This window comes from Quercus lobata, chromosome 3, assembly GCF_001633185.2.
Source record: "Quercus lobata isolate SW786 chromosome 3, ValleyOak3.0 Primary Assembly, whole genome shotgun sequence".
Taxonomy (NCBI): Eukaryota; Viridiplantae; Streptophyta; class Magnoliopsida; order Fagales; family Fagaceae; genus Quercus; species Quercus lobata.
This window is the reverse complement of record NC_044906.1, coordinates 44,070,215-44,096,662: the sequence shown is the minus strand read 5'-3', so window position 1 is coordinate 44,096,662 and position 26,448 is coordinate 44,070,215. Positions and strand designations below refer to the sequence as shown.

Sequence of the window (26,448 nt, the reverse complement as noted above, 5' to 3'; positions counted from 1 at the left end):
TACTCAAATTCTAAAATCTCATACCTTTTAGTTTAATTTTATTTCTTACAAAAAAATGGGTTAAGAGAGTCATTTAGAGGGTGCTTGCTTTGATGTGTTTTGAGTTATATAACTCATTTCCATCACTAAAAACTCAAAAATCGTGGGCCCCACTTAAAAGTATGCTGTTTGGTTTAGCTATTGAGATTTTTTTTTTCTCAAAATAACACGTATTTTCAAACTATTTCATTAGTTAGCAATATTTCCAAACTATTTAAGAAACTAAGCAAATCGAGTATGATAGAGTCGAGTTCCACAGAACTCGAGTTTTAGAGATGCAATTTGTATGGAAATTAAGTCGTTAAGACTCGAGTTTCCTAACACACAAAAATCGAGTTTAAGAGACTCGATTTGCTACAGTAAACTCGAGTTTTTCAGACTCGAGATGCTAATTTCCCAAATAGTTTAAAAACGTTGCTAACTAACGAAATTGTCTGAGAAAGGATGTTATTTTGAAAAAAAAAATTCTAGTTATTGAGTTGAGTTTTCATAACTCAAAACTCAAAAAAAAAGAGTTAGAATGATTAGAATTGAAAACAAGTTTTATGAGTTTCCAAAATTATGAAAACTGAGTTACAGGCATTTTCGTAAATATTTGGTAATGTGTGGGGCCCATGGTCATACCACACATGCTCTCCACCACTCTTTTTATCTTTTTCTTCCTCACTTTTTCTCTCTCTCCGTGCTTATACTTCTCTTCTTTCTTTCTTCTTTTCCTTTTTTCTTTCTCTTTCCTCTTTTCTGTAATCTTTCTTTCTTTTCTTCTTCACGCTAGGTTCTTTGCTCAGCTTCTTCTTCTTCTTTTTTATTTATTTATTTATTTTTATCTCTTTTCTTTCTTTATTTCTTCTTCACTCTAGTTGCTTTTTATTCTTCTTCTTTCTTTCTTCTACCTTCTCACTGGTTGAGCTCTCCACAAACGGAAAAAGCCCACTACAACAAAGAAATATCCCAACAATAAAATATTACAGTGGTACAATAAAACAGAACAGTATAAATCTCCAGTTGTTAGTAGTTTCATAGATTGAGAAGAGTGTCAACATCTCCAAAATCATTATCGGAAGGGCCCATTGAGAGAAAATCCTCCATTATAATAATATGAGAGAAAAACTCTATAGTCACAAATACATTATAGCCTTCAATTATAAAGCAATAGACAAATAATATGAGATCCATTACAACAAATGATGGAGATAGCTTAGCTTGAGAGAGAGGGAGAGAGAGATTCCAATTAGTGTAGCAAGATAAATTTTTATGCCATGCTATACTTATGATAATTGTATATGTAGTGAGTAGTAAGGTCATTTTGATAGTATGGGTAAGTTGTGAGAGAGTATCTAGCTATTTATGGGTAGTAGACATCTATATTGCTGAAATCTTCTACTAGAGGATGGATAAGTTTTTATGGGTAGTGGTATGAGGGGTATTTATGAGCTAAGGATAGAAGAATTTAGTTACTAATTTGAGAACTAAGAACTCAGAACCTCAGAATCTCATTAAAGAACTAAGAATGCTGATTTAGAGCAAGAGAGTAAGTAGAGGATTTATGAGAGATTGGTGTGTCTTGGTGTGTTGGTGATGGTCTCTATTTATAGCTGAATTTAAGGGAGTATTTAGCAAATAATATCAGCTAAAACTTCTCCCAATTAGCAATAAATCTTCATACGATCCATCCTAGGATTTGGCCAAGAATGGTATGTCCAGCTTTAGAAATATTTGCTATTTCAGATAATGTCAGCTGGAGGTTCTGACTTAGTATTAAATACTGGATTGTCCTTAGCCAATGAGATTAGAACATATATTAGGGCCAATGATTTTGGTTATCTACTACTAGTATCTAGGTTTCTAGGGCAATTTGTGTCACCCTAAGCCAGGTGTCAAATAGTATTGGGCTTTTGTAAAATATTGCCAAAATAGTATATGGGCTTTTAATAAAATATTGCAAAAATAGTATTTGAGATTTTGGTAAAATATTGCTAAGAATAGTACTTGGGCTTTTAATAGTATTTAAGCTTTTGATAAAATATTGCCAATAGTACTTGGGCTTTTAATAGTATTTGGGCTTTTAATAAAATATTGCCAAGAATAGTACTTAGGTTTTTTATAATATTTGGGCTTTTGTAAAATATTGTCAAGTGTAGGCTTGGGATTTGATAAATGATGCCTAGTCTAGGTGTTTCTCCTGGGCTTTTAATGGTGTCATATAGTAACGAGCTTTGTAATAGATTTGCTGGACTTTTGGGGTTTTGCTAACGAGATAAATGGGTTTGGGATAGGGAAGAAATATTTTGACACCCCATAAACTTTTAATTCGGCAAATTTACTCCATAAACTTCATACATGTGCCAAATTAATACCTCACTCTAACTGCCATTAATATTCTAACAGCAAACACACGTGAGACCCATGTGTCGTTTAAATTGGGATTGAAATTGAAGATTGGGGTTGATTGATGCGAATTTGAATGATTTGGGTTTATAAGGTTAGAATTTGTAAATTAAAATTTGGGATTTATTGTGAAATCGGTTTGATTAGGGTGTTAGTGTGAATGGTTGAAGAAGATATGGATTTAGGGGGAAGTGTGGAAGTTGAACTCTTTGACAAGAATCATGACTAGCAAGTTGGACTCAACTGGGATGGACTTTGGAAGGGGGATAGAGATGATATGAATGAAATGAAATAAAATTTGCAAGGATTTTGAGAGCATTTGTTGAAGTTCTCTATCAAAGAGGTTATTCGTAGAAAAAAGAAAAAACCATTATAATACTCAATTTGTAATTAGTAGCTCATAGTGGGATGGAGGTTAGATGACTTAGATGTCAATGGAATTTTACTAGCATGAAATCTTTTCTAATGGTTGCTAAATGTTTATTCTAAGCAAATATCATCATATTTTTTTTTAATATTATATCATTGTATAAACTTATGTCTATGGTCTCGATAACAAGACAAAGAACTCTGGTTCTAGTGCTGGAGGGATGCCACTGTGGTTCTTGTTTGATCTCTCTCTCTCTCTCTCAAATTGATTTTGGTATTTTAAACTAAACCTGAGTCTCACGTGCCCTTGCTGTTAGCGTATTAATGGCAGTTAGACTAAGGTATTAATTTGGCATATGTATAAAGTTCATGGAGTAAATTGGTCAAAATAAAAGTTTAGGAGAGTGTAATAACCACTATACTAAAGTTCAAAAGGTGTCAGAGCATTTTTCCCTTTGGGATATAATATATTTGTTGGGTTTTTTTTTTTGGGTTTTGCCAACATGATAATTGGATTTGGGCTTTAAAGAGACGGTATAATTTTGTGGCTTAATTTTGGTAATGATATGAGAAATATTTGTGGTGGGCCCAAAATAATTTGAGGCTTGTATGGGTATTTTTTGGTGAGTGGGTAAATGAAATTAGGACATGTGGCATGTGAGAAAAACTGTTCCTCCACAAACATTTTACAAAAACACACAATAGCTTCCCCTCACCCCATTTGGTAGCTAGTTCACTAGTTTGGTGGGGTGGGCAAAGTCATTGCTCCGACGACCAATGTTGGTAATCCAGTCCCCGGAGACACCATTTTGATGACCGATGTCGGTGGTCCAGTCTCCAAAAACGTCGTTTCAACCATTGGTGACAGCTTTTGATAGTCGAAGTGGTTGTTTTAGTGGCCAGAGACATTGTTTATGGCCATTGGCGTTGGCAGTTTGGTCATCGAAAACACGTTGATGGCAGCGATTGTTGGCAGTTTAGTCATTGAAGCCACCGTTTTAGCTACTAGTTTCGGTGGTCCAATCACCAAACCTTCGACACTTCGTGGTTGAGCCATCCATTTTGGTGGTTTGTTTGGAAAATTTTACTTGTCATACTAAATACTTGAAAATATTTCAATGATAATTGACCATACTTTAACTTGCGCAATTTGCATTTTTTATCTTAAAAGAAAAAGAAAAAGAAAATACCTTAAAGGGTCCTTCTCATCATTTTGTTTCCAAGGAACATTTTATTTCAACATATTAATGGGCCTTTACAATGGACCAGAGCTGAGTGGTGAAAAACCAGAAATGGACAACTGCATCAAACCTAGACGAACCTTACCTAATACTAGAAGCAGTTCTGTGTAGCTTACAACACTATAAATTTTTATTTTTATTTCTAATATTTGACAACCAGTTTAGCACACAACAAAACATAACACATTTCCAAAAAAAAAAAAAAAAAAAAAAAAAAAAAAAAAAAAACGCAACACAACAACGCATGAAAATGAATACGATGGTCCAAGAAACATGTCATAAAAATTGATCCTATAATATTATTATATATTTATAGATGTTATATCCAGTACTGAGGCCTCCTCGCCACTCCTAACGTCTCTCACCTTCTTTTGCTCTTACTAATACTAATTATCTTTTCCTCTTTTATGGCCCTCTGACCAAATCTAGGGTTTCACCCAACAAGGTATGTATCGTCCTTTTCTTTCCTTTAACCTTTTATCTTCACTATTTCTCATGAGCAACCAAGGAAGCAGATAATAAAGAATCCAATATTTTGACCTGCGTCTTTGAACATTCTCAAATTTCTTTGTAACTCTTCGTTGTTCTTTTCAAACCAATCGTAAAAATATGATGCCATATGGTTGATTCTATAATTAGATTCGCATGTGTTATTATAAATTATTACACACAAAAAGGGAAACAGAAAATGCAAAATCCATTGAATGCACAGGGGCGGCCCTAGACATTTTGGGGCCTAAGGCGAGAATTATAAATATATGTGTATGTGTATGTGTATTTATGTATGTGTATGTGTATGTGTATGAGTGTGTATGTGTATGTGTATGTGTATGTTTATGTGTGTGTATGTGTATGTTTATATTTATGTTTATGTGTATGTGTATTTATGTTTATATTCATTTATATTTATGTATGTTTATGTATGTGTATGTGTATGAGTGTGTATGTACATGTGTATGTTTATGTATGTGTGTATGTTTATATATATTTATATTTATAAACATAAATATAAACATAAACACATATTTACATAAACATACATGAACACAAACAAACATACACAAAAACAAATAAATATAAACACACATACACATAAACACGCATAAACAAACATAAACAAAAACAAACAAATATAAACACACATACACATAAATACACACACATAAACATAAATATACATAGACATAAACATACATACAGACTGAAAAAAAAATTAAACCTTCATATAGTCTAGAAAAAATTGCAAATTAACACAAATCCTCAAACAATTTCATTAGTTACTTTAGCGTGCTAAATCGAGCCTTTATGTGTATTTATGTTTATATTTAAGTTTATGTGTGTGTATGTTTACGTTTATTTGAGTTTATACTTGTTTTTGTGTATGTGTGTTTATGTTTATGTATATGTATATTTATGTGTATGTGTGTATATGTTTATGTGTATTTGTATGTGTATGTTTATGTATGTGTGTGTATGCGTGCTTATGTATGTGTATGTGTATGTGTATATGTATGTGTATGTGTATGTGTTTATGCGTGCTTATATTTATGTATGTTTATGTGTATGTGTATGTGTTTATGCGTGCTTATGTATGTGTATGTGTATGTGTATTTGTATGTGTATGTGTATTTGTAGATTTTTTTGTCTTTTTCAGATTTAGGTACAATACCCTGATGCAATTATAATTAATGACTGAGATTAAAAGTTGAAAAAACAACTTTCAATCTCAACCATTAAATAAAATATATTAAAGGAGAGTTAAAAAGTAAAAAAAAAAGTAAAAAATGTATAAAAAAATACCTGCGATGCACCTGATCTCAGTTCGTCTTTCTTCTCTCACTATTTTTCTTTTCTTCTTTTTTATGTGGTGCTTTATTCTTCTTCCTTTTATTTCTCTTTATACGTCGCCTAGGCTGACAGGAGAGGAGCGAGCGAAAGCCACGTCAAGAAAGGAAATCGAAGATTGTGCTGCCGAGCCAAAAACTATGAAAATCTCTTCCTCTCAACTCAGACGATCCATTTAGGTGAAATTGTGGCTCACGAGACTTCACCAGATTATGGTGTGTGATTTTTGTTTATTTATTTATTTGTTTGATTAATTTGGATTTAAAATTAGTTCAACAAGATGATTCTTCTTCTAAAATATAATAACAAAACCAATATATGTTTTTTTAATAGTGGGTTCACTTTCAGTATTTTCATTTTGTGATTTTGGTTGTTTTGTGGGTTTTGTGTTTTGATTTCGGTGGGTGTGATTTGATTTGTGATTTGGTGGGTTTCTGGGTTTTTGTTGCGATTTGATTTTGGCTGGGTTTTGGCTGTGGTGGTGGTCGTGATTTGATTTTGGCTAGGTTTCAGTAGTGATACATGATTAGAGGTGATGAGCTTAAAAAACTCTGGCCATGGAGGTTTAGAAGGAGAGCTTGGTGATCAGTCATGGAGCACGGTGTGACGTGGGTTGAGGCAGAGAGAGGATGAGAGGGAAATAAGGGTGGCCCTAGACATTTTGGGTCCTAAGGTGAGAACTAAAAATTGGGCATTTTTTTATACTTATATGTTAATTAAATTAATGTTTATTTAATATTTTTATATTATATTTTTCATAATTATTTTCATTTTCTTCTAAATTATTTTGAAGTTCATTATCAAGATTTGTTGTATTGCAAAATTGAACATCATCTTCTTCTAAATTATTTTGGTGAATTTTTTGCCCATTTGTGATATTTTCATCTAAATTTTGTGTTATATTTTGTTTATTATTAATAACAAATTTATCCATTAATCCTTTTTGAGACTCAATTAATTTTTCTTCTTTTTTTAAGTTTTTCATATCCAAATATATATTTTCTAGTAGATATTTCTAATCAAACAATATATTTATAAAGACTAAAATAAAAAAATAACTTTCAAGTGTAGAGCAAATGAGAAATAGAACTTGATTTATATAAAAAGTATTATTGTAGTTTCACTAAACAATAACAAGTTTTTAGCAATCTCAAACTACATAAATTGAAAAAAAAAATAAGCACAAGCATAACAAAAATTTAAGCACAACCATAACACTGACACAAGACTTATTAATAAGGCCCACCCACCAAAAAAATAAAAAATAAAAAATAAACAAACAAACAAAAAACAAATCCTATCTATAACTAAAAAAAAAAAATGCAGACTTTAAAAAATAATAATAATATAAAAAAAAACAAAAAAAAAAAAAACCTTGAAGGCCCAAACTTAACGCCCAGTCCAGGGAGGGTCCAGGCAGCCATAATGATAAACTGATAAGTGATAAACAAAGTTACAAAACCAGCCAGGGAGGGCCCAAACAAACAAAGTTATCTTAAGTTCTTAACAAATAAAATGCAGTGCCCTGTGCCCAAATATTTATAATTTTATACCTGATTCCTGAACCTCAGAACCTGATACGGTGAGGTGAGCAGTTGAGACTTGAGAGAGGCGGAGAGCAGAGAATCAGAGAGAGGCTGAGGCGGTTCAGCTGGAGACTGAACAGTGACAGTGGAGACTGGAGACTAGAGAGAGGCGGAGAGCAGAGACTAGAGAGAAAGGTAAAATTTTTAGGGTTTTGAGTGGATTTATTTGTTTTGATTTGTGATTGTTTTGTGGTTAATCTCTTAGATCGGATTTGTAGTTTATCTGGTTGATTTTTGGTCAATGATTTTGTTTAGAACCAATGTTTAATAGGATTTACCAAAATTTTTGTATTTTTTTGGTTAAAAGGATGTGCCAGATTATTTTTGTAATTCATTTGAAACTAAATATATATATATATATATATATATATTTTTTTTTTTTTCCTCTACTACCCGGTTGGTTCTTTTCTAAAATTTTGGGGCCCCCTTCCACTTGGGGGCCTTAGGCAATTGCCTAACTCGCCTAAGGGAAGGGCTGGCCCTGTGAATGCATTTTGTAAGAAATGCTTTTTTTTTTTTTTTTCAATGATGTGTGTATATATGTGTTTTATGCCTATGTCTACAAAGTTTAACCAATCAGAATTATTTATTTATTTCAACCAATCTGAGTAATGGGTTGAATTTAGAATTTTCAGAAAAAAAAAATTGAGTGTTAAACTAATGGGAGTGTGTACAATGCGGCGCAGCTAGAGTTGAAAAATTAGAGGTGGCGATGTATGCAAGGAGATTAAAGTGTGGGCATCGGAGATGGGGTTCAGTGTTTCAGCCGTCCAAAGATTTTACTAGGCCAAACTGTGTGGACCGTGCTTCTTCTCAGTCTTTGAGTCGTGCACCTATAGCGAGGAGCCGCTCTTCACATAATAGTACGATTAGAAGACATTTTTTAGATTCTATTACATCTCGTGGTGTTTTAGGTGGTAGTAGTTACAGTGGTTTACATGGAAGGCTAAGTACGTCTTTAAAGAGTAGTCAGTTACGTGTTTATAGTTCTAAAGGTGATGGAAGGAACACAAGCGAGGAGGAACATATACCTGTCAAAGATGGGAGTAATATTGATAAGGGAAAGACTCGGCGAGAAAAAGTTAGGGAGGATGTGAATCGTTTTGATGCGCATGCTCGACTTGGGGAACAGGATCAAAGGGAGTGGCTTAGCAATGAGAAGCTTGCTATTGAGAATAAGAAGAAGGAATCACCTTTTTTGACCAGGCGGGAGAAGTTCAAAACGGAGTTTTTGCGTAGGATTGTGCCGTGGGAGAAGATTTCAGTATCCTGGGAGACATTTCCTTATTACATTCAGTAATTACTACATGTTCATATCTTTTGACATTACTTTGAATCTTGAGTGTAGGATATTCTTAGTTATTTTTTTTAATTGCTCTTATAGTGAACACACCAAAAATCTATTGGTGGAATGTGCTGCTTCTCATTTGAAACATAAGAAGTTCACTACTTCTTTTGGTGCTCGGTTGACGTCTTCAAGTGGAAGAGTACTGCTTCAGAGTGTTCCAGGTTGGTCATTGACCCTATCCAATTTTCCAAGACAACTGCTTGTGTATAAATTTTCTTATTAGAAGGAGGAATATAATATTTGTACAGGCACTGAACTTTACCGTGAGAGATTAGTTAGAGCGCTTGCACGTGATCTACAAGTTCCCCTGCTGGTGCTTGACAGCAATGTTCTTGCTCCTTATGTAAGATCAGTGATAGTTTTTTTTATTTTTATCTTTTTATGCTAATCAATTCTTTACTCTGTTTATCATAATTGGATGTTTTGATTGTTTTTTCTGTTTTATTGGAGCAGGATTTTGGTGATGATTGTGCATCAGAGTCTGAATCAGATGATGATGCAGAATCTGGGGAGGAGTGTGCTTCGGAATCAGAGGTTGATGATGAAAATGATGCGACAAATGAAGAAGATTGGACTAGCAGTGGTGAGGCAAGTGCAGATGGTAGTGATAATGATGAAATTGATGTGCAAGCAATCGCTGAAGCAGCCCTCAAGAAGGTTATTCCGCACAGTCTTGAAGAATTTGAAAAGGTATTGGCTTTTTTGTTGGGGGGGGGGTTACTTAGGTTCAATATTGAGCAGTAGTCAGTTTGCCATAGCTGAAAATTTAATGTGATGTAACACTTTAAAATATCAAGTGCGTCATGCCATTGGACTATGGGTTTGTTTAAAGTTAATTTCGGTCAAAAGTTTTTCTCTTCCTAATATTTTAAGAGCTGAAAGAGTTGAAGATTTTGTAATTACTGGAATTTGAATTGTGTTTTTATTCCTAACATTTTAAGAACTGAAAGATTTGAGGATTTTGTAATTACTAAAATTTGAAAGTGTTTATTTTATTTTTTATTTGTCCATTGTAGTTGGTTGCTTTTAGAAGAAATTAGGAATAAAAAAGGGATCATGAGTCAAGTGTGCAGTAGAAATTTGATTCAAATATTTCTGGCTTGCCTTTTTCTCTCTTTCAAAACTACAAGAAATTTAGGACCCCTGTTTGTGAAGAAGACAGATTAATGGGGTATTATTATCATGTAATGTCTCTTGGCTGCATATATTCATAATGTGTGTGTTCTGCTATAGTTTATTAATTCAAAGTAATGATCTCATGAATTCCTTTCATTGTTGTTTTGTTGTAATTGGAAGTCTTTGTTATGCTTTTGCATGGTCTTGAATCACTTGCAGTAGAATTAGGGAATCTCAGTAATTGATATGGACCACATTCTATGATCTACTCTTCATTTTGGAATTACATTTGTGTCAGAGGGTTTCTGGAGATTCTGAGAGTTCCCCTGAGTCGTCAAAGTCTGAGGCTGTTGAGTCTTTTGATGACTCCAAACGACCACTTAAGAAAGGTAATATGTTTTTGATATTTTCATGATAAAACTAACATGTACTGTAATGTGCTTGATGTGCTTGTTTTGTTACTCAATATTGTATTTTTTTAATTTCTTCCAAATGTGTGGGATAAGTATATGGCATTTGACCAAAATCTAAACCTATGATGCACAAACACGGACACGGACACTGACACGGTAATTTTTGAAAAATAAGGACATGACATGGCGTGGACACGGCAATTAAATAATTAATTAAATTTTATATTTAAGCATATTTTTTAATATTTTTAGACATAAAATATGTTTATGTCTAGACATAAAATATTTTTTCACAATAGTTACATTTGAAAGTAACATTCCCACCACCAACAGTTGCTTTTTCTAACTTAGTAACATATTTCCATAGAGCAACTGATTCAGCTGATTTTTCACTTTCAGTATTCATTTTAGTAAAATCACCTACAATATTTAACTTTAATAAATAAATAAAACTATAGCAGGACACACAAAAACTATAGCAATAACAACATTATATATGGTAGTAACAACTAACATCATTATAATTTTTAATCCCACTCTCACCCAAATGAGTATTAAAAGTAACCCATTCACCCAAATGGCCAAATATCTGGGGAAAAAAAAAAAACAGAGATAAGCTTAGAGTCAGAAGAGGTCATACTTGACCTGTTGTCCATGCCAAGAGAGAGAGGGATCGGAAGGGACAGAGAGAAGCGTCGACATCTATGGAGCTCGCTGATCGGCCCGATTTAGCTCTGGCGAGGGACAAAGGGTAGTGGCAGTGGCAGCGGGTAGAGGTCAAAGACTCAGAGGGAGGTTGAGTTGAGAAGTGAGAATGAGATATGGGTTTTAGTCTAATGACTTCTCAGACTCTAATGTTTTAGGGTGTATCACAAAATCATGGTAAGTCCATTTGTCAAAATTTGTGATTTTTTTTTTTTCTCACTGCTGGCGTGTTGGACTCGTTGGAGCCGCATTGGAGAAACAAAAAAGAAAAAGAAAAAAAAGAGACACTGCTGGGACACTGGAGTTCGGCGAATCGTACCGATTCTGGTGTCCGACATGCGTTGGACACCGATGCGTCGCCAAAAATGCCGTGTCGGTGCAACCTAGATCTAAACACACATTATAATTTGTGTGTGCAGGCATGTGTGTGTTTTAGTCACAAGATTTGTCAAAGGTGGGTAATGCTCAAAGTGTGAACAAACAGTTTGAGAATAGACAGGATTTGGTATAAGACCTTGTTGAAGCTTGGCTATAACAACTTTCATCTAGCGCGATTTTCTAATATGTAAATTTCATTAAAACAAAAAGGATAGAAGGGTGCCTCCCATATACACCCCTGTTGAAGCCTGGCTATAACAACTTTCATCTAGCGTGATTTTCTAATATGTAAATTTCATTAAAACAAAAAGGATAGAAGGGTGCCTCCCATATACACAGGAAGTGTACGATGGTACACCAAAATTAAATGCTAAAAGTACTTCGATAGTCTTATGGAATAAAAGCTTAGGTCACGAATAGATCTTTCACAACCCTCAAAAGTCCGAGCATTCCTCTCCCGCAGTCCTGCCAAGGAACCCACATGAGGCAATGGGGAATCATACTCCAAATCTCAGCGTTGCAACACTTGCTGAACTTGCCTTTTCAACTACCTAAAAGCTCCACAACACCTTTTGGCATATCACAAATACAAACCAAACAATGAAAAAACCATGCACCAAAGCTCGAGCTACCGTGCAATGGGGAAGTACGTGATCAATGGTTTCCCCACCCCTCTTTCACATGCAACACCAATCTATAACAACTATTCTCCACATTTGAAGGTTATTTGTCTAAGAATTTTCTCCAAAGCTGCTGCCCATAGGAAAAACCTAACCTTTATTGGAACGTTAGGCTTCCATAGACTCTTCCAAGGGAAAGACTAATGAGGGGGCAAGCTTAACACTCCATAATAGGGCTTAACCTCAAAGACATTTTGAGTGGAGGGAGTCCAACAAACCCTATCCATTCTGCCCAGAATAAATTAGATCCATAAAAGACGAAATCAACTTTGTTTCCCAATCCTGGACGGGCTGGGCGAACAAAACTAAAATCCCATTGGTAACTATCCCCTACAAAGGATAGAACGTCTGCCACAGAAGCATCCTTGTGACTAGCAATACGAAAAAGCTCCAGAAACCTGTCCCTTGATGTAATCCACCCACACCATGGGTGCTAGAATCTATAAGGATCCATCTTCCACCTTGAGATTCACAAACCTTTTAAAAGCTAAAACTCTTCTAACCCTTCCTAGTGTTGTTCCAAATAGCTCCATTATATCTCTCTTCAAACTGGAACTTTTATATTTTGTGCCGGACCACCTGAATTCTGATATCTAGCTGTTGCTGTGTAGGTCTCCTTCCATCTATTTCTTAACATTACCACAAAAAGAATAGAGGGAAATTTATTACAGGGAGAAAGGGAGATAACTAGGTTCAAGTTTGTTTAAGATCCTCATCTCTTCACTGAATAAAAAGTTGCCTCAATTGATTCTTTGATAAGTAGAAAGTGGACCAAATTGATATATAATTTTTACTTTCAAGTTTGTTTGAGGTGAATTTTGTTGCAATTCATGCAATTGAGACGTTCAAACATGTGCACATACATGTGTTTTATATGTATCTTTATGTGTATGTCATGATGTATGTATCTTTATGTTAGATGTATGTATTTATCTCCTTGCTTGCCGTACTCCCTTTTCTTTTCACTCTGGTGTGTATGTGTTTAACTTTTTGTTCTTCGTTTTTTAATAGGAATATTGTTATTTACTAGCTCCATCTCTTTGGCTTAGTGAGATTGACTTCTAGTAATAGACAGCGGTTTAAGAATGTTTCTGTAATGCATGTTAATGTGTTATTGTACACAATGCCTATAATCAGGAAAATGAAGAAGGAATGTGAAACTTATGTATAAGCAGTGTGAAGTCCATGCTAGAATTATGTACAAGCAGCCTGCAAGTCCATGCTACTTGATCTGATGATTTCAAATCACAAGATGCCTAAACAGTGCACTATAGTTTTTGCTTCTCATTCAGATTCTTTTTGAGAACTACATGCTTTGCCTTTTCAGTTACTGATATTCATTCCCACGTGATGCAGGGCAATCAAGAGAAACTAAAAGAATAAGAAAACTAAGAGATAAACCCAAAGAATCAGCATTTAGGGGTTGCTTGGAGTCAGCACCAAGCAAAACTTAGGCATAAGCATCTAAGGTGTCAAGTATTGGCACCCAACTATTGGAAAATCTCCAATCTAAATATCATTAATTAATCAATCGTCTCCTCAAATACAAATAAGCCAAGCTCTTATATAGAGTTAGAGCTTCTAGGAAATAAAGAGATAAAAGATAACAACTAATTAAAACTAATCCTAATTGACTCACCACTCCATCTATCTTTCCCGGTAGTGTATGGGATTGCTTCTAATAGAGAGGCATCGGTGGCATCGTCTCTCGAACGGTTGGGGACCGAGGCTCGGAGAAGTTGGAAGGTTCTTTTACTTAGAAATCCAAATGACTGGGAGACGGGTGTTGTGGATGATTTCCTTCAAACTCTAGGTTCTAATTTACCTGACTCTGAGCAAGGAGACCGCATGATTTGGAAATTGTTGAAGAAGGGGGTTTTTGACATCCGCTCGTTCTACGATAAGCTCCGAAGTTCCCTGCCTATTATCTTTCCTTGGAAAGGTATTTGGAAGGCTAAGGCTCCTACACATGCCTCTTTCTTTGTTTGGACTGCAACTTGGGAGAAGATTCTTACAGGGGATATTCTGCGGTGTAGAGGCTTCGATTTTGTTGATTGGTGCATTTTGTGCCGTTGTAATAGGGAGACGGCGAATCATCTGCTTCTCCATTGTGAAAAAGCTTATCAGTTGTGGAGCTTGGTTTTTAGATCCTTTGGGATTTCTTGGGCCTTGCCAAGATCGGTTGCAGATATGCTTTTCGGTTGGTGGAATTGGTTTGGAAACCACTCATCTGGCGTTTGGAATCTAGCTCCGTTGTGCCTAATGTGGTGTATTTGGAGGGAGCGAAATTGGCGTACTTTTGAGGATAGGGACAAATCCGATGACCAGTTGCTCGCTTATTTTAGTGGCTCTCTTTTTGATTGGTCTAGGGCTTAGGGACTCACCTCTAGTGATTCTATCCCTTTGTTCCTTAGTTCTCTTCTCTGTAATTAATTTTCTCTTTGTTGTCTCCGTTTGTTTTCTTGTTTTTTTTCTTTTTCTTCTCTCTTTTTGTTTGTTTCCTTCTCTGTATTCTCTGTTCTGCCTTGTGTTTTCATGAGGTAGCTTCTTAATATATATCTTTCTTACTTATCAAAAAAAAAAAAAAATCTGAAAATGTAAATTCGAAAATAATTTTGGTTTTGCTCTTGCATCATACTCTCCTAGTTGGAGAAAACTCGACCTTGAGTTTTACAGTGTTGAAGAATTAGGATCACTTGCATCAATTCATGAATCATCTTGGGAAGCACATGGAATAGAAAGACCTTGATTTCCACATTGTTTACTTCTGGAATTGGCACAAACTTATCTTGAACCATAATATCAAGCTTTTCCATGTTATCAAGTTGTAGATCTACATGCACCATGGAGGATTCTATGAGTATATAGACTTCTTGTTGTTTAAGCTCTATACACTTCTGGTTGACACTTGCACTTCATTGTCAACATCAAGCTTAGGTGGTACTTGATTTCCCTTCATTTGAGTATCCAAGTTTTCATTAGATTTCCTAAGTCTTGGTGTATGGAAGATTCTTCATGAGTGAGTTGAGCATTGTTGCACTGCCTTATACTTTTTCATTGATCTTGTAAATTGCCATTGCCATGAGAAGGTTGAAGTAGATCCTTGCAAAAATACTGTGGGAAAAATTCAATACAAAGATCTTTCGTTCTTTCCCAAGTAATTTTAGACCAATAGCATCTAAAGTGAAGGCTCTTGTAATGATTCCAGTACTCTAAAGCTCTACCAACAACTCTTGTTTTGGCATACCGCATTTTTTGTTTGTCATTTGATAAATGCACATTTTCAAAGAATTGTTCCACCTCAAATATCCAAAATTTGAAAATCCATGGGTCTTGATTTTTATATGCATAAAAAATAGGTGGTTGGACTGCCACCATTGTGCACTAAAAGAACAAATCTCTACAGAAAATTGATAATTGAACCTGAACATGCAGAGTGGATGTGTCACTGGGACTGGCCATAGACTTGCACTATCTTCCATAGCTTCAAACTAATATAGTGGGCTTCACAAGTTGGCTTCTGGGCTTGATATGCTTTGGGCTGTATTTTATTTATTTATTTTTTTAAGATTGGATTTATTTATTTTTTAGGGTGATGGGGGCAGGATGGTTTTCTGATGGGTGGGTGATTGCTTTTCTGTTTTGCTGGGTTTCCTGCAGTGGTAAATGACGATGAGTTTTTTTTTTTTTTGAATGTGGATCTATATGCTTTGATTGATGCAGGACAATCAAGAGAACTAAAAGATAAACCCTAAGAATTAGCACTTAGGGGTCGCTTGGAATCAGCACCAAGCAAAACTTAGGTATCAACACCTAAGGTGTAAGGAATCAGCACCCAATTATTGGAAAATATCCAATCTGAATATCATTAATCAATCAATTGTCTCCTCAAATACAAATAAACCAGGTTCTTATATAGAGTTAGAGCTTCTAGGAAATAAAGAAATAAAAGATAACAGCTAATGAAAACTAATCCTAACTAACTCAAATACTAATCCCTATCTAATCTCAAATCTATTCCCTATCCGAATAAAAGTCTACAATTATCCAATTTCCTATGAAAGGAAAAATTCTAAAATACAAAAATCTGAAAGTGTAAATTCTAAAATAATTTTGGTTTTGCTCTTGTATCACCATGTCTTACCCTAGGGGAAAAAATAGAAAGGAAAAATGTTACCATATACAATTTATATCCGGGTCTTATTATTTTTTGGTGTGCTACTGGTGGAGTTGAAGCTACTACTATTGAACACCCTTTATGAATGGATAGTTGCTAGTGTCTGTTTTTCTTTTTCAAATTTATTAGAATTTCCAGGTCTTTTCATTTTTTCATGATTTCTTGGTGTATCTCTTGTATACTTCCTGTGAACATGGGCCCCTTGCGCTCTATGAATTTGTTTACTTATCTTAAAATTTTCGGTGCGCTGCTGGTATCTTTTAGTAAATAGGGGACAGCTAAAAAATTGTATCTTTGATCGGTAAAGATAAATTTTATTAAAAAATGGTTTACATGCCTCTGGGTACACAGGAAGTGTACTAAAACAGATTAGTAAAATCAGCGAAAAGAGCCTTAATCCAAAAATTTAATGAGCGGGGAAAAGGAAAGACTGCACATCACAGACAGCCAATTGTACAAAGAACGCAAGAAAAAAAAAATTGGACTTCCTCCCTTGGGAGGAAGTTTATTATCCCTTGGCACATATTATTCCCTTATGGCTTGGTATGCTTTTCAAGTAATACTGAGGGTTAGAATCTGTTCCTTGAATGCTCATTTCATCATACTTTTTGTCATGTGTGTATGTGTATGCAAAGGAGGTAGTTGTGAAAGTGGAGGTTACTGGGAAACATTGAGCTTGTAGTGTTGGTATTGATATATGTGGGGGTCTTGGAATGATTGAAGTGGAGGTTACTGGGAACATTGAGCTTGTATTGTCGGTATCAATATATGTGGGGGTCTTGGAATGATTGAAGTCGGTGCGATTGTCTAGAAGTAAATAATAATGTGGTGGTGGTGGTGTCTTATGTGGTACTGGCATGTCTTATGTGGTTAATCTGGAAGGAACGCAATGCCGTACATTTGAGGACATTGAGAGACCTATTGATCTTTTGAAGTCTTTGCTAGCTAGAACTTCGTTTGAGTGGTCTTGTATTTGGGGTTTTACGCATTGTATTTCCATGTTTGATTTCCTTATTTTTGTTAGCTCTTCCCTTTGATTTGATTGTATTCGATTCAAGTGCAGTGTGTTTATTATCGTAAGCACATTGTACTTTTCTTATAAATAAAACTCTTATTACCTATCAAAAAAAAAAAAAAAGTGGTGGCGGTGATGTTGGATTTTATGTTGGAGGTGCTAGTGTTGATGAGATGATGGTCTGGTGTTGGGTTCTCATGGTGTTTTTGGTGTTAGCTAAGATCTGCTTACTGCAGCTAAATTGAAAATAAAATTTTACATTATTTTTTTTTATTAAAAAAAATTATAGTCTTTTTTCAATTGCTTTAATTAATTACTTTCTCGCTTCATCTTTTTCCAGGAGATCGGGTGAAATACATTGGGCCATCTGTAAACATTGAAGCGGATAACAGGTCATAAGTTGATCCTTGTCTGTGTTTTCTCCATTATACCTTCATTTATTTAAGGTTTAGTTTCTTCAAATATTGGAGTTCACTTCTGAATCTAGTTGGTGTTTCTTCTATGTATTGCAATACATATTTGCTTTATGAAATCTTATTGATCATATAAAATACTAGAATCCAAAATCTTAAAATTTCATATTTGGTGTATAGCCAAATTTGATTTAAATCCCATTGTTTTGAATCATCACAATGTTGTTCAATATATAGGAATTTTGAAAAGGAAGACAAAGGTTTTATCCATGTAGTTTTTTGGACCTGGGTATTTTATTCCTCTGTGCCTATCCCACATTGTGTGACAACAGGCCATTGGTTAGGCAATCAAGATAAATTAATTGTTCATTTTGGCTGGTCAATATAACTATAGGCTTTATTTAGATAGAGAAGATTGAAGTTCTAAAAAAGGAACCATTTTTATATCTTCAAATAAGGCTCAAAAGTTTGGTAAGTCTCTTTATATATGAACCTAATTGCATTTAATTTGTAGATTTTTTTCATTCTTTAGAAGAAGTAGATCTCAGATATGTTTATTTACAGACACGTACACACACACTCACACAAAGAGATGAACTGTGTCAAGCCACAGAATGTTATCGATTTCTAATCATCTTTTTCTTGAGGCTGGGGATTTTTCCGAGCTGTTGGGTTAGGTTCTCTTCAACTATATGGATGCCTTTGCTTTAAGTAGTGTCATTGAATCTTTATAGTCACATCATTTATAGATTCATTGTGATTTTGTATATAATTTTTTCTTGGTGTAATTGTTTAGGCTTCTTTCTGTCCTCTGTGCATGGAGTAGTCTTTCTTTAATAAAATTATTCTTACCCATCAAAAAAAGGTTTACAGAACGTCTGAACCCTTGTGCTTCATAATAATTTAACACATTCTAATATTGACGTCATCATTGAATTGGTAACAATAAACATTGACCATTTGAGCATTGTTTATCATTTATCTGACACATTTTCCTCTGTGCAAACTGCAAAGTTTTCTTTGCTTGTTGTGAAGTGACTATATTCCTTGATTTTATTGCGGGAATTTACTTTCCTATTTTTCATTTTATGTCTGCCTCCCCTCAGGGTGGGGATCTTGTAAAGAGGAGCTTCTTTGTGTCCTTTGTACATGAAGTAGTCTTTCTCTAATAAAATTATTCTTGCCCATAAAAAAAAAGGTATACAGAACCTGGGTGCTCAATAATAATTTACATGGATCCTAATATTGATATGACGTCATCATTGAATAGGTAACAATAAACATTGATCATTTGGACACTGTTTATCATTTATTTGACACATTTTCCTCTGTGCAAACTGCAAAGTTTTCTTTGCCTGTTGTGAAGTGACTGTATATTCCTTGATTTTATTGCTGGAATTTACTTTCCTGTATTTCATTTTATGTTTGCCACTTTGCCTCGCCCCATGGTGGGGATCTTGTAAGGAGGAACCATGAATTTGCCAACATGTGGAAACAAGAGAGTGCTATTCTACTAATTGGTTGGATTTGAATATTGTGACAAATGACTAACATGCTGTGTGGGAGGGTCATATTTGTGATCTATCTTTTGAAACCCTTAGCATGATCTCTTCACCTGTGAATACTGAGTATACCCTCACCTGACATCAACATATATAATTTATAACAGGATCATATTGGGGAAGATACCAACATCTGATGGTCCAAAAAATGCTTATACCATTATTCTTGGCAGGTGGGTCGGTAAGTTGTCTTGATGTATACAAGAAAAACTCTTGGCATTTTCATGGAACTTTTTTGGTCGATGGTTTTTCTTCTTGAGGATCTAGTTGTCTCTTTGATGGTCGTTAGCTGTCATCCAGTGATTTGGAAATAGATTAGTTAAAAGTACCTTAAAGATTCAGTAGTTCTTTCTATTGATGTTTACGTTGGCTGTAGTATTTCAAGAAGTTTAACTCTCATTCTATGTATGTCCATCAATAGGAGGTGGTATCTTGTGTAACGGTTGTATGCATCTCTCTCTCACATTAGGGTGGGTCCCATACTTGTTGGGTCCATCCACCCCCTTGTGGGAGGGATCTTGTATGCAACCATTACACAAAATAATAAATCCCACAATATTATATATCCCATCAATAGATAGTAAATTTTTGTATACTCCTTATATTTTAAGTTATTTCCAGTGCAGTGTGACACAGGACAGATTTAGGGAAAATCTAAGTGTTGTGGAGAATTTGGGATTTAGAATGGAGTATGATTTTAGAAGAAAGGATTGGGGTTTGTACAATGAATCAAGTTTGATTTTGGTTGGTTTGGTAGGGAACATATATACTATTTAGGTTTTGGTAGGGGAAAGGAATTGGTTTCACTTGCAGTAGCAAAGAAATGAGAAAAGAGTCTTGTTACTGTTCAGGGGCTTTGTGGATAGTGATGTGAACAGTAACAGTGCACCAAACAAATGCATGCACACCTATGTATTTTTGTATGTGTGTAAGAGCTCAAAAATAAAAGATCCTGTAAAGGCATGCTTTTGTTAAAGAATCTAATTAGTATTATAAGAATCAGATATTGATAACTTTCTTAGAAATCCCACCTACTTAAAATTTTGGAATACATAAAACTAAAAAAAAAAAAAAATCGATTATTTGGTGCATTTTTTAGTACAGTGGTTGTGTCAGTATTTCTGAATCAAGTTAAGTGACTGCTATTTCCTGGGAATTTTATAATGGCCTTTTAAAGGGTGATTCTGGTGGAGTGGTTAATTATTTATTTAATAGTTACAATGAGGGTGGAGGGTTTTAAACCTTGGACGTCTTTGTTGGAAACGCTAGGAGGTGCCAGTTGAGCTACAAGGCTCTTGGCCTGGCGGAGTTGTTGATGGCAACAGTAGATTTTTCATGTAGGTGCTGAAAGTGATCATGCATTTGTCAAGTTAAATAGGAGATTGGTGAGGTTTGAATTGAGAGCTATCTATAGTTTACCATATTTCTTTTTCTGCTGGATCATCTTTTTTGTTCTATGAGAAAAGTGATCATTGTCTAACGTTCTTTCAAGGTAAGATGTTTAGTGAAATGCGATGACATCTAAATCTCTTAAATGTATTACTCTATGTATGTCAAAGAACTGATGGTACAATGGGGGATATGCAAAAGCAGTATACTTGTGAAAATCTTGTTTGAGTGAATTTCTGATATTTTTGACACTTCAATGGTTTACACTTTTGGGAATCATCTTCTTATTTTTTTATTTTTATTTATTTTTATTTTTTCACATGATACCTGTACATACCATTGTGGGTTACTATGCGATTTCTGTGGGGATACATCTAGTTCAAATATGCATAATTTTGATATTTTTGAGTGAACTTCGATATTAAATGTGTATAATAAAACATGGCATCGAAAACCAATACTTTTAGTGAAGCATAGATATTGATAGAGGATACATTTATAATTATGTTGATACAGACAATCTTGAAACCAAAGAATACTAATATGTTGGGGTACATCTACATTCATATAAGCACATACCTTGATTTTCTTGTTAAAACTCTGTAGATCTTAGTCTATGCTTTTTTTCCCCTCTTTTGTGGGAGCTGATTTTTGGTGTCATCATAAATCTATGTCATTTGTTTTAGGCAACAAAATTTAGCACTGTTCCAAGTGCTTCTTTTCTTATTATAAGCAGATTCATAATATCAAATCTTCTTACAATCATTAATCAAAGTTTGGCATTTTTCCAGGCCTTTATCAAATGGTCAATGTGGGGAGGTATATGAGGTGAATGGTGATCGAGTTGCTGTCATTTTGGATATTAGTGAAAAAAAAGCTAATGATGGAGATGAAGAGAAAGAAAAAGAATCTTCAAAACCCCCAATTTATTGGATAGATGGTACTTAGTTTTATTTATTTATTTATTTTTTCAATTCCTTATCTCTGGCCGGCATGCATCATTCAATTCAATGTGGATGAACTGGCAGTTATGATATGTTTGGATGTCTTAAATTTGTTGTGTTTTTTATTTATTTTATATTTACTTGATTTTATACAATGATGGTCGTGCTATAAAGCTATTCTGTTAGCAGAACCATTTTGGTTTTGTTGATTGATGGGTATGATCAAATGATGGGTAATTGTTAAAAGTTCCAATTTAATTCATGACTTATGAAAGGATGGTACCTATGCAACACACATATCTCCATGTTTAAATTCTAATTCTTTAAGAGACTCATATCTTTTGTACTATAGTTTTTATTTTTTAAGAAAGAAAAATAATTTATTAAAAAAGAAAAAAAGAAGAAGAAAATTCTATGCTACCAAAGAAAAATCACCTGAGCATTTATTATTCCCCTGGAGGAAGCTAAATGCAATAAGTTGACCATACTTCGTAGTTATGGTTTTAAATGCCATCTCCTGCATCATTATTTTGACCAGTTTTGTTTGCGCATTGATTATTCGACAATTTGGATCCTCCCTTTTTTGAACTAAGGAAGGTTATTATTATGGCCTTTTCTTGTGACTGAAGATAATCTGAGCTTTAATTTTGTTACTACTGTAGTGCAGTCTAGGTTGCACAGACACGCAATTTTTGGTGTCGGACACGTGTCGGACACTGGAACGGGTACGACTCGCCGAATTCCGGTGTCCGGCGAGTGTCCTCTTTTTTTTTTTTTTTTTTTTTTTTTGTTTCTCCGACATGTGCCGACACTGCGCCGACACGGCTCCGACGCTGCTTCGACGCGTCCGACACGCCAGTAGTGAAGGAAAAAAAGAGAGGAAAATCATAGATTTTGAGTCTGAGAAGTCATTTTGAGAAACCCACCTCTCAAGTTCTTAACCCACCCTCCCTTTGACCTCTGCCGTTGCCCTCTGTCCCTCGTCGGAGTTAGATCGGGCCGATCGGCGAGTTCCATAGGCGTTGAGTGACGCCGTGCCCTATCCCTTCTGGCGATCTCTCTCTCTCGGTGTGGACAACAGGTCCGACCTCCTCTCTCTATCCCTCGCTGGAGCAAGATTGGGCCGATCGGCGAGCTCCATAGGCGTCGAGTGATGCCGTGCCCTGTCCCTTTCGACGATCTCTCTCTCTCTCTCTCTCTCTTGGCGTGGACAACAGGTCCGACCTCCTCTCTCTGTTTTTTTTTTCTCCTTCGGATTTTGGTGACTCAATGGTAATGGGTCTGGTACTCACTTATATAGCTGTTACTCACTTATTTATATAAGTTATAAGTTATAAGGCGTTTTTTTTTTTTTTTTTAATCCCACTCTTACCGTTAATGTATTTCTTTACTCAGCCTTTTGTTTTGCCTTATAAATTATAATATTTATTATGAATTTAGTGATTTTTGTTTTTGTATGTCCTGCTATAGTTTTAAATATTGTGTATTATTGTACTACTTTGGGTGTTAGTTTACTTATTTGTAGTTCTTACATTATTTAAATTCTAGACATAAACGTATTTTATGTCTAAAAATATTAAAAAATATGCCTAAATATAAAATATAATTAATTATTTAACCGCTGTGTCGCTGCCGTGTCGTGTCCTTATTTTTCAAAAATTGCCGTATCCCCGTGTCCGTGTCCGTGTCCGTGCAACATAGAGTACAGTTGTCATTCCATTTGTACAAAAGTCCATGTAAAACATATGTTCTATTAGTTTGAAATATGTTGTTTCATTTGAGTTGATGCTTTTCATGTTGTTTTGTGATATATGAGAAAGGGTTGTTTTTCTCCCTCCGTGGTCTTAAATTTTCTTCCTAGCTTGGGGATTTGTTCTATGGAAGGTGGTCAAATCAACTTGACATTAATCTTGTAGCTTCAGTTGTATTTGAAATGATAATCTCTTACAATTTTTCATCTTGTCTTTGTATTACTCTTCTTAAAATATAGGTGTCCCTGTTAATTTAACCTAATTATCTGTTCTAGCTGTTAATTTGTGGAGGTGCCACACTTTGACTTGCCAAAGGCTTAAATGGTCTGCTTGTGTACTAAGTTTCATGCTTAGTTTTACCTGAATTATTTGTCAATGTAATTTGTACTTATCTGCATTTTAACTTAAAGTTTAGGATTTTTGAGTTTGTTGTATATTATATCTCTGCATGTTTGCTTTAAGAGCTAATTGACCAAAAGGTTGGGTTTCTATTGCTGGTTTGTACAAAAATCTTATAGCAGCAAGGCATAGAGATGATAACTTTTTGATTTCTTTCAGCATATTAGCCTGTGTATTTACTCATTCTAAAAAAAATGACTAGTTTTATTCGTTCACAGCTAAGGAGATAGAGCATGATAGTGACACTCAGGCAGAAGATTGCTACGTTGCGATGGAGGCTTTATGTGAGGTATATGTGCAGATAAGTTTGACTTCTCGTTTGATATGAACACTCAAACAGGGAAAAATATATAATGTATGTTATAATGATTCAAGAAATGCTCCCTAACCACTTGATGTTTGATTTTTCTTTTCAGGTTTTGAGATCCAAGCAACCTCTCATTGTCTATTTTCCAGACTCTTCTGAATGGTTGTCTAGGGCGGTTCCCAAGTCAAATCGTAAGGAGTTTGTACATAAAGTGCAGGAAATGTTTGACCAATTATCAGGTCCAGTTGTTTTGATCTGTGGGCAGAACAAAGTTGAATCGGGGTCGAAAGAGAAAGAAAAATTTGTAAGTTTCATGAATTTGATGTTGATTAGCAAGTTATATATATTTACAAATGTGTTTGAGGCTGTGTACATAAATGTAAATATCTGTGTGTTGACATTCATTGCCTGTTATAACTTGTGGTCAATTTGTTCTTATATTTTTCTTTATGATGTTCAACAGACAATGATACTTCCGAATTTTGGGCGCCTTGCTAAGCTGGTAATGCTTGCTAACCTTTGAAGGCACTCAACACACATTCTCTAACTAGATAGGTTGTTGACTTTTCATGTTTAACTGTCACTATTGTTATTTTCCTTTTATAGTCTTCATGAAATGGTTTAACTGTTGTTGAAGTTAATATTCTACTGCAAATGCAAGCTTCTTGAATAAGACATTGATAAGATTTGAAGCATGTCTTTGCTCTTATTGTCAAGTAGAAGGGTGAACCTGAGATCAAGGCTAGCTGGAAAGCCCAGATACGGCTAAATGGTTGCCGTACCCGTGTCGGATGCGGACACAGCTACACACGTGTCCAAGACTTTTTATTTTTATTTTTTATTTTATAATAATTCAGATGTGGCCGTGACACGGCATCAATGTGACCGGGACATGGCTCGCGACTATTTTTTATTTATTTTTTTAAATTTTTAAAAGGACTTAATTTAAAATAAAAGCCTGAAATGTGCTGTTTGAGGGGCAGAACTTAAAAACAAAACTCCCAAACTAACAAACCTAGTATGGTCACTTGAAGAACAACCCCAGCCCATTGCAGATCTTTTTCTTCTTATTCTTCTTCGCAGATCTTCTTTGTTTTCACAATTCTTCTTCTTATTCTTTGCCTCTGGTCCTTCCATCTTCCTTTTGTTCTTTTTTGACTTTTTGTTTCTCTTGTTTGGTTTCTCCGCTTGTTTACCATTTATCTATTCTTTTTAGTTTTGTGGGCTTGGGCATGAGACAAAGCATTGGAACTCCCAAACTTATTAAGTCTTGGACCTTCTCCCAAGTCCAATTTGATATATGAATTAGACACACACACATATTTAACTTGTGCCTTTTATTTCATTATCAAGTCTATATATTACTTTTTTAACTTGTGCCCTTTTTTTCAATTTTATATTCTAATTTCTAAACATCATTTAATAGTTATATATTCACTTTTTTATCCATTAATGCTCTTAAGTTGATATATATATATATATTTAACATTATATGAAAAAAAATGCTTAAAAATATATAGAAAATATAAATAAAAATAAATTTAATAATTAATTAATATACGTATCCCTGCCGTACTTGTATCTTACTTTTTCAAAAATTGACGTGTCGCCGTATCGTACTTGTACCCACACTTGCACCCGCATCCGTGTAGGTGCTTCCTAGAAGGCAAGCTAGGAATTAGCTGAAACCTTATAGTTCAAATGCCAATTAATGGACTACTAGACGTCCAGTAGAGTGATTCTCAATGAGGATGTCATTGAAAGTAGAGATTTTTTTTTTTTTATTTTTTATTTTTTATTTTTTTATTTTTTTAAGTTAATGTTTTTTTGGCTTAATATTTTCTGAACACTTCTATTAAACAGTTTGGCTGGTTCCAACTATACAAACAAGTTCCCTCTTGGGAATTTGGAATGAATTGCTTTATGAGTTGCAGACTATGATTCCAAAAAGTCCCTTGCAATCACTTTCTTTGGAAGTTATAATGTAACTTCCTTCTGCCTAGACCATTCTATCCATATGCCTTTTTGATGTAGGACAAGCTTGGGAATTTGTCTTACATGTGCTTATGGTGGGTTAGGGTTTAGGGTTTAAAGTTGTAGACGAAAGAGAGACTTCTTGCTCAAAATTGACTTGGGTTTGATGAGGTTATGGCTATTTGATAGAGAACGTCTGTGAGGTTTTATGGTTTTGATAGATAAGAGGAAGGGTTGACTTGGGATGTAAGAAAGAAGGAAAAGATCAAAGTTTATGGTGTTCAATGTTGTATGAATAGTATCCATGTTCAGTACCACAAGAATGAGAAGAAGAAAAGAGTGAACCCATGTTGGCTGCCTTGTAAGAGTAAGGGGTTCACGGTTAGTGCATACTACCATCTTCTTGTTG

The 26,448-nt window shown here is 34.7% G+C and overlaps 1 protein-coding gene across 3 annotated transcripts in view; it reads left to right on the top strand.

Annotated features, from left to right (window-relative positions):
* The first annotated feature begins 7,321 nt into the window (after positions 1-7,321).
* LOC115981875 overlaps positions 7,322-26,448 on the top strand; it is a 42,367-nt gene continuing 23,240 nt past the window's right edge. For 2 of the 3 annotated variants that reach the window (XM_031104292.1, XM_031104294.1), the window contains exons 1-12: positions 7,322-7,603; positions 8,155-8,764; positions 8,853-8,977; positions 9,065-9,159; positions 9,270-9,506; positions 10,231-10,321; positions 17,641-17,692; positions 19,383-19,448; positions 21,456-21,604; positions 23,977-24,047; positions 24,175-24,369; positions 24,529-24,567. In XM_031104292.1, coding sequence (XP_030960152.1) covers positions 8,181-8,764; positions 8,853-8,977; positions 9,065-9,159; positions 9,270-9,506; positions 10,231-10,321; positions 17,641-17,692; positions 19,383-19,448; positions 21,456-21,604; positions 23,977-24,047; positions 24,175-24,369; positions 24,529-24,567 — 1,704 coding nt within the window. In that variant the 5' untranslated portion in view covers positions 7,322-7,603; positions 8,155-8,180. The remainder of the gene's footprint in view (positions 7,604-8,154; positions 8,765-8,852; positions 8,978-9,064; positions 9,160-9,269; positions 9,507-10,230; positions 10,322-17,640; positions 17,693-19,382; positions 19,449-21,455; positions 21,605-23,976; positions 24,048-24,174; positions 24,370-24,528; positions 24,568-26,448) is intronic. The other variant, XM_031104293.1, reaches the window with a different exon arrangement.